The sequence below is a fragment of the Salvia hispanica genome, chromosome 2, assembly GCF_023119035.1.
Source record: "Salvia hispanica cultivar TCC Black 2014 chromosome 2, UniMelb_Shisp_WGS_1.0, whole genome shotgun sequence".
In the NCBI taxonomy this organism is placed as follows: Eukaryota; Viridiplantae; Streptophyta; class Magnoliopsida; order Lamiales; family Lamiaceae; genus Salvia; species Salvia hispanica.
This window is the reverse complement of record NC_062966.1, coordinates 8,004,551-8,013,871: the sequence shown is the minus strand read 5'-3', so window position 1 is coordinate 8,013,871 and position 9,321 is coordinate 8,004,551. Positions and strand designations below refer to the sequence as shown.

At 39.1% G+C, this 9,321-nt stretch overlaps 1 protein-coding gene across 1 annotated transcript; it reads left to right on the top strand.

Annotated features, from left to right (window-relative positions):
- The first annotated feature begins 7,911 nt into the window (after positions 1-7,911).
- Positions 7,912-9,321, top strand: LOC125206214. The gene has a single exon (XM_048105499.1). The coding sequence runs from the start codon at positions 7,912-7,914 to the stop codon at positions 9,319-9,321; it is 1,410 nt and encodes a 469-aa protein (XP_047961456.1).

Sequence of the window (9,321 nt, the reverse complement as noted above, 5' to 3'; positions counted from 1 at the left end):
AGGGTTTTGATCTACCCAAAACCAGATCTTAATACAAAAAATGCAGAACAAAATTAGTTTATTTTTAGGTCATTTAAGTAAAGGATGACCTAAAATAAGTTAACAATGACATCACGCCCGGATTTTAATTATTGAGCATCAGATCGTCTAATCTTAAGGCCATGATTTGGCATGTGTTTCTGTACTAAGATGCATTTCTATATAAACAAGAGCGATTACCTGAATTGATAAATTTGAGTGGAATTAAAACCGAATACCAAACTTAGTGGAGTAGTATAAATAAAACATGATAGACCCGAACCAAAAACATCTGGTTGTCGAAATATGGTGGTTTGCTCCAATAAAAATCCAACCTCTCTCTATAAATATCCAGTCTTGTCCTCCCTCCATTCATGCTTCTTAAGTTCCTGCTATTATTGACTTGTCCGAATTAAACCCTCTCTTTTATTTTTCAATCAGATCATACTAATTAGGTATTTTTGGATCATGATCCAGTTAGATCATTATATATTGTTCTCACCAATTTGTTGTGTGAATTTAGATTTGCTTTGTGTTTGAAGTGGATCATTGATTAGCCCCAAATTCGTAACTAGGGTTTCTGTGATTATTAATTAGATCTCTTATTTGGTTGTATCTGAACATCCATTTGTTTCTATAATCCGAGTCCGTCCGTGGATATGATAAAGAGATAAACAGTCGTTGTTTGCAAATGCAGCGTTATCAAGATTCACATTAATTCCGCTTTATGCAATAATGAGAATCTTGATGATGCTGCATTAGCTATCACCGACTCGTATCATTGATCGATGCCCATCTCTCTCTTTCTGTACACTATATGATTCTATCTATCGGTTTTTTTAATGCAGATTTGCAAGGACAAGGTATGCAGCCTTTTATGTCTTAGTTTCTTTATTGAAACAAAAATAGCTGCTGAATAATAATCCTCGTTACCATTTACTATAAGTTTTACTTTCTAATCAAATCTAAGCTGTTTGTGAAATTAATTATATACGTATATGCTATATATAGATCCCCTAAAATTCAACACATTTGTCATCCCTCTCAAGTAGAAATTGACATTTTCTTGTCGATTTAGAATATCTGATCTGACAACATGAACAAAATTAAATAGTCAATCATTCACCATCATATTCTGTGACTTCTCATTAATTAAACTTAACTTAGATAATTGATATAGTATATCCAAGTGCACGGCTAATTGCATTGTCATTAATTTATGAGAAGAATATGGAATACATAATTATGGAATTATGGATGATCAACAAACACATAATGTAGACACGGCTTCACTAATCTGTAAATCATCTTTATTAATATGCTTTTCAAATATACATAAATGCGGTTAATCTTCAAGATAGAGTTCTGTGTGTGAGAAAGTTAATGCACCATATGCTACCGGATTAACAATTTGTAATTTATTTGACTTCCTTGTAAAACTGTGTGCTAATGTCAGCTGGTTTTGTGTTTATTTTAATCATCTTCCTTTCGGAGTGTATTTTGAACCCTCTCTGCTTACTTTAATTTTAATTTTGTCTGAATTGGTCGGTTTATTAACCTTAATTTATTAAGAACTAAAACCGCCCGTTTCAGAATTTCTTATTAATTAATTAGCTGAGTATGTTATTTATATGTGGTACGGAATGGACTATACAAAAACATTAGCTCCAGACTGCCGATTGGTGCATGTGTTGTGGTGTTACCACTTACCAAAGCTGCTTGCACTTTTATTTTATTGAGTCAACTCCGTAAATGTAAATGGTCTCTAAATTATGAGTTTTTTTAAGTGACTATTTACGTAATTCACTCTTTTATGAATGAACAAATGCCTCTTAGCTATGAAATTGCTTTGGAGGGTGTTTTTGCCCAAAAATCACCATGAATAATGAAAAAATATCTCTTGTATGGTTATAGCAAAATTCAGGAATCATGGGTCATCATTTTTTAAAATTCATAGTTCAGGGACCATTTGTATACTTCACTCTATTTTATTTTATTTTATTTCACGTGAATGTGAATCGTGAACTAGAAGTGAAAAAATCGTTACACATTAGGTGGATGAAACAGACTAGCTAGTTGGTGAAGTTTATTTGAGTTTGGAAGTTTAATTTAATTTGGAAGTTTTGGTGGGGGATCATTATCTTCTGAATCTGATTGATAGAGATCCATGTATCATGGAGTAATTTAAACTCGCGTTGTTTGCAGATTCCTTGTACTATTATTTAATTAACTCCAACATAATTGAGCTCACACACACACTGACACACACAGATGTGTGTGTTCTTCAATTAATTAGTTATCTGGTTATTGCACAGCGGTTTTAGTCTGCCTTAACGAGATACATCTACAAGTCAATAATACTCCCAACATCCTTAGAAATTTGTCACTTATTTCCTTTTTTGTCCGTCCCTAAAAATTTTATCACTTTTCACTTTTACCATTTTTGGTAGTGGACCTTATATTCCACTAACTCATTCTCACTCACATTTTATTATAAAACTAATATATAAAAGTAGGACCCATATGTCACCAACTTTTTTAACCCACTTTCTATTACATTTATTAAAACTCATGTTGAGTCAAATGGTGACAAATTATGGGGACGGAGGGAGTATCAAAGTACAAGAAACTAACTGCCCTAGCATACGGTAAATAACATACACAATCCCACTAAATATATACTCTATATGGTACATGATCAATCATCACAAACTTATAAGGGAAAAAGTTAACACCCGGGAGATTTCTATTTTAAGGTAAAACAATTTAAGACAATATGTTAAGTTCAAATAACTTATAGTAATGCTTTTCACTACTGTATTTTTGGTCAGACCAAAGTATCTTTATATTATATTTTATCAGGAACAACTTGGAAAGCATTTGGTGTCAATCTCCATAAATCTATTGAAGCCGTCCACCGTCTTCACATGCAGTATGTGCACTGCCACGGTGAGCCAGGAAAGAATATTCCTTGTATCTTCTAGGAATATGGTATGGAGATATTGTGATAATATTGGGGCTATAATCATGTCTTTTATGTGTATATGCTACATTTATGCATCACTGAATTCAAATTGTGCTCCATTACCTTTTGAGGATAAACATAGGAGACTGAGTTTGGAAATGCTTACTTCAAAATTGTGAAACACAACAACTAAAGATCCCACAAATTAGCATTCTACACGAAAAAAAATTTAATTATCGGGGAAAAAGTAGAGAAAAGTAAAAAGAGTGGCAGTTTTTATGTACATTCATAAGCAGGACTGCCACATTGTGAGCAAATATAATACACAGCCCTTTAAAACAGAATATATATGCAGACTAGATGAGCATATCTGTATAAGCTTCAAGCCCTTGGCAGTTTAGACACTGTCTGAGCTTGTATAGTGCTCGACTCTCCAGTTGTCTAACTGTAACATTCCGAAATTTCGAACCCTAATTTTAGAGCCGTAAAATTTTTATTGAATATCATTGATGACGTAGGAGACGCGAATTAAATGATGAACGAATTTATTTCATAAGTTCTTATGACCGAGTCGCGTCTAGGGTTGAGTTCGAGTTGAATAGTCAAACTCGTTGAGTATATGACGTGACATATGAATATTTGAATTAAAGGTGAAATTATGTGGTGAATTATTGTTTAAAGGTGAGTGAGATTTTTAGGATATTTCCATAAATACTATAACCACATTTTTGAAATTTTCGAACCCCTTCACATTATTGGAGAGAAATCCTATTTTCCAGATTTAATTTATTTCTTGGGATATTTATCCAAATTAAATCCAAAACCTAATTATTCTCTATTTCTCTATGAGAAAAATCGACACCCATATTTATTCTAGGTGATTTTCGAGTTTGGGAAGAAGGAATTATTTTATTTATTTAATTGATCCCTTATTTGATTCCTTCCATACATAAATATAAATATTCTAGCAAATCTTACCATACCTCAAGGAGATCTTGCCATATCTTAATTTAGTTAATATTTAAAATCTATTCCTTATGGGAGAACCCATATACACGCCTATTTCCAATATTTAGTGGGAGAATTATTATTTTATTTTGTTCCGTGATATTTTATTCTACTCCGAAAAATATACAAAAACAAAATCTTGGCTAAATAAAAAGCCATGATTTTCGAAAATCCCCATTTTTGAAACCCTAATTCACGCCACTTTTATTTCTTCATCTTTACTCCACAATATTTGTTTAATTTAATTGTAGAGAATCAAATCTTCTCAAATATTCTATTTAATTACCTAAAGATTTTATTGAACCCTATAAATAAGAGCAAAACCTAACCCTAACCCCAAAATTTTCGCCCCCCACCCCATATCACACGCCTCCTCCCTTTCTCCACTCTCTCTCAATTTTATTCTACTTTCCTCCAATAATTCTTCATCTTTTGAGAAGAATTAGAGTTTGAGCCTCAAGAATTGTTGAAGAATCAAGTCTCTACTTTGTTTCTACCGTTCGTTTTGACAAGAAAAGGTACCTATATATTAATATTTCTTCATCTAATCGATTAATCGGTATTCTTGAACCCTCATGCATCTAGATTGAGTGAAAGTGGGATAAATGGTATATGGAAAATATGTGTGCGTGTGTGTGTGTGTATGCGTGCGTGTGTGTGCGTGTGTGTATGTGTGACATAAGTTGATGTTAGATCTAAGATTGTTGAGTGAATAAACTTATATGATGAATATGTCTTGGTTTGAATGATAAACGTAAACTGGATCGGTGGGAAAAAAGGGGAAACATTGAGACATGCATGATTTAGGAGTTGATGCTGAAACTGATATATGGTATGTGCATATGTGATTTAAAAGGTGAAACCTTGGTTGCGAAGCCGGATAACAAAAGAAGGAAACATACTTGAAACCTAAGCAGTCAAGGTGGGCTTTACTCACTAAACTCCTGTATTTTTTTCAAAATATTGATTATGGTGTTATAAGGGTGGTTTAAACTGTTGTGCCATGCCTGTGATTGTTTTGATGATGTTGTGCGCCTGATGCCTAGTTTGAGAGTTCGCTCCATTGGGCTATAGGGCTATGGATATGTATAAACGAATTCGGGTCTGAGTAGGGCCGCAAACCCTATCAGGCTAGTGTACACGGTGGGATCGGGAGCCGTCCTTGCTAGTCGGCCGGTCTCGTGGGAGAAAAGTGTGGCCACACTTTCGTCGCACTATGGAAATGTTGTGATTGATGGATTGTTGAGAAAGTGGGAAGTTGTTTGACTGGCCAGTCTATGAAAATATTTTTGTGATACTCGATGATATTTATTTTGATAATTGCAAACTCGAGTTCACTATGGTAAGGGTGACATAACTATTAAAATGTTTTGGCAACGAGTTCACTGGGTATTTCAAAATACTCAGCCTTGCATGTGTTTTCCTTATGTGCAGGTTGAACGGCGACGAGCGGTGGCGGGTGTTGAGCACATTAATAAAATAAGATGGATATTTTGAACTTTGAGTGTAGTTGTGTCTTCATACATAGCTTCAGCTTCTCTTGGTTGCTTCTGTTGAATTTTTGAAACTTATTAATATCATTTGGTTGTTTTGAACTTATTCCTTTTGAATTAGAAGATCGAGACATATTGTGCTTTTGTTGAATTTATGTCAAACCCTTGACTTTTGATCATAGTTTATGGTATCTATTCTTCATTGATTTTCTTGGTTAAACCGTGGACTTAGCTTTGATAGTTTGTTTAATACCTTGGTCAAATCTCTTTAAATGAAACCCTAGCCTATGTTCTTATTGCTTTTAAGTTCGTCTTGGTAGCAGTCGCCGTATTTATTATACCCTAGAAATACGGGATGTTACAGTTGGTATCAGAGCCACAGTTCTTTCCGCTCTGGACCCAAGAGTCTTTTTAAAATTTAAATTTATCCTTGTAACCATTTACTAACGTACTAAATACGGAAGGCTCAACACCGCAACTCGTCCCGCTCAACCACGAAGAAAAAGGTACAAATATTACTATGACTTTCGGTTGAAAATATTATGCTCTTGAAAATTTCGGTGGAAATGTTATAGAAAGCATGCCATAAGAGTTAGAAATATTGTGTGATTATGAAGCGATGCTTCCCGAATGGTGATCCGTCAAATATTGTATGCGAACTTGTGAATTTGTGGAATGCGAAACGTGATTACATGAGATTATGTTACAATGTTTGCAACACATAGGCCTGAATTTACTTGATACCTAGCATAACTTAGCTATACGATCACAGCGCTTATATCAACAGTAGAAACGCGGAATGACTAGTATGAGGTAATTAGTGTATGTAAGGACTCGACGAAACGTGAAAGGAAACGCGCGAATAACTGCCTTAGAAACAAAAACTCCCGACGATACTATCTTTGTACCGCCATCTTTTGATATTTATACACATGTCTATCATTTTCACCGCACCATTTGAAACCACACACACTTGTTATTCCTTTCCACCCCCTTTGTGACGATGCTGACTTTTTTATTCTTATAGATGGTTCAACCCTATCATGCCCTAATGCGTCGCCTTTACGCCAAAAATATGAATTTTCCGGTGGAGCGCTACAGAGAACTAGAGTGGGACGGGAAACAGTTCCTCCTGAACTACGTCACCGATTTCTACGACCACTGGCTGGACGCTTACGCGTATGGAACCACCCATCACGCGGGGATCATGAGACTTATCCATATGCTACCCTCCCCTTGGAGCGAGTGGACAGCCCAAGCCGCAGTGTCATACACTTGGTTCAGCCCGCCCAAGTACACGCCTCGAGGAGACTTCGTCGGCTTAATAGGAGTCCTACTTCCGGCCATGTCAGCTGCAGCTGACGGACCTCCATTCCATCCGCCAACGCAAAAGTACTCGCCAGGAGCAGCGCGCCGAATGAAGTATCGCGATGACGAGGAGCCGCACGTTGCTCGCGTTCCCCGAATGAGGACATTTAGGATGCGCACTTCGGCCCTCTAAGGATCGAAAGGGAGGTCGAAGAGATGCTCACCTCAATTCCTTCGCCCCTAAGCGACGAGAAGAAAGACGAGGAGATGGGACCATCTGAGAAGGGAGAGAGCTCAAACGCGGAAAGTGTCGGAGAGTCGGAAGAACCGGAAGAGGATGAGGGCCGAGATGAATAGTGATCGAATAGTGATTTTGGTTTTCATTTCCCCATGTTTTGAGAATTCTAAAACCTTTACTTACTTTATCATTTTCTTTCGCAAATGCTTTACTCCTTTTCGTTCGATGTACTAAGACCTCTTTGACCACATTTTGAGATTTAATGGGGAATTCACACCTTTTTATTATCTTATCTTGCAATGAGCTATTTCTACTCTTTTCTACCTTATTGCGTGAATGTACTTGTCCGTTCTATTTTTCTTCCAAGTATCTTTCATCTTGTTGTGCAACTTTATTATGTCTTTTCTAGCGCAACTGTTTTCCTACAATGCTATTGTGTGGTCATTCCTTGGACCCTACTTGTAGAAAGAATCAAAAAATTTCAAGTACATCACATCACTATTTTTGGGTTTGAATAAGTACGCTAACGACTCGAGTGAAAATGAATCAGAATGCCGCCTAGACGCAACGTAAGGCATGAGGAACCCACTTCCCAGGCTTCGGAAGAAGAAAGTGTGACGCAACCAAGGCCGCCACCACCACCTCCACGGGTAGATAGGGAAGTCGTGAAGTTGTTCTTAGACCAAAAGCCTCCTATCTTCGACGGAATGAGAGAACCGGCGAAGGCTGAAACCTGGGTACGCGCTTTGGAGCGCATCTTCAAAACCTTGGTGTGCAATGATAAGGAGAAGATGATTTGCATGACGCATCAACTGACCGGGTCCGCCGACTTTTGGTGGGATACTTAGCTGAAAACCATGCCACAGGATTGAGTGGACGGGATGACGTGGGAGGACTTCAAGGCCGAAGTATATGACAAGTACATACCCAAAAGCTACCGCAAAGCAAAGGCAGCCGAGTTTTACAACCTAACTCAAGGACGCATGTCTGTGACCGAATACGACCGCGCGCTTTGTGACATGACCCGCTATGCGCCGGAACAGACGGATACTGACGAGAAGCTGGCCGATAAGTTTCGTGAGGGCTTGAGACATGAGATTAAGATGGCATTGGCTGTCCGTGGGAGACTTACGTACGCAGAGGCGCTGGCCCTCGCGCTGGATGTTGAAGCAGCTATGCCTAAGGAGGGGAGCGCGGGGAACACTACACTGGCACTACCCCCGCCACGCCCTTCCCAAGATAAGAGGAGGTGGGACGAGAGTAGGAACCACTACGACAACAAGCGATACCGCTCCACCCAGAACCGACCGCCGTACGGAGGAGGGCAGACTTCGCCCAACCAGAGGAGTGACCCCCGGGCCAGACCACCCCAATGCAATGTTTGCGCCAAGTACCATTTCGGGGAGTGTAGAGTGCCGAACCCGACTAAGTGTTTCAACTGTGGGGGAAACGGTCAATTCTCTAGGGAGTGTCCGAGCAAGAACGTAGGAACCGGGTCAAGGCAGAACAATCAAGGATTCCGTCAACAGCCGAGGGCGCCACCAACGGGATCGGGAGTGAACCGGGATCAACCTCAGCCTTTTCGCCCAAGACTTCCCGCCCAAACTAGAGCGTACGCCCTGAGCCAGAAGCAACCTAGAATTGAGCAAGGGAGTCACGAGAATGGAAACTTGGCAGGTATAGGCGAAATCCTCGACACCCCCATTGTTGTGTTGTTTGACACGGACGCATCGCATTCTTTTATATCTGAATTATGTGTGCATACTTTGAGCTTGCCTGTTAGACAATCTGAACATAGAATGATGGTGTCCTCACCAGTAGAAGGGATAGTAGAGATTTCCCGAACTTGCTCGAACGTAGAGTTTGTACTAGGAGAACTTAAGTTAGTCACTCACGACCTGCAAGTTATGGCGATGGGAGATATCGACATAATCTTAGGAATGGACTGGTTGACCGTGAACTTTGTGACGATTCGTTGTAAGGAGAGACAGATATCCCTACAAGCTCCGGGTAAGGAACCCATTGTGTACCACGGAATCTCGATGAACCGGCGAACCGCTATAATCTCTGCGCTACAAGCCACCGCGATGATGAAGAAAGGACGACCTGCCTACCTCGTCTATCTCCATAGAGAGGAGAAGGAGGAAAGGAAGATAGAAGACGTCGTTGTTGTGCGAAATTTTCCCGACGTTTTTCCCGAAGTGTTACCTGGACCGCCGCCGGATCGACAATTGGAATTCACAATCGACCTCGAACCTGGAGCTGCACCTGTATCCAAGGCACCGTACTGA

Excerpts from the sequence above, each read along its gene's own strand:
- LOC125206214 (XM_048105499.1), top strand. The coding sequence starts at position 7,912 with ATGACGTGGGAGGACTTCAAGGCCGAAGTATATGACAAGTACATACCC.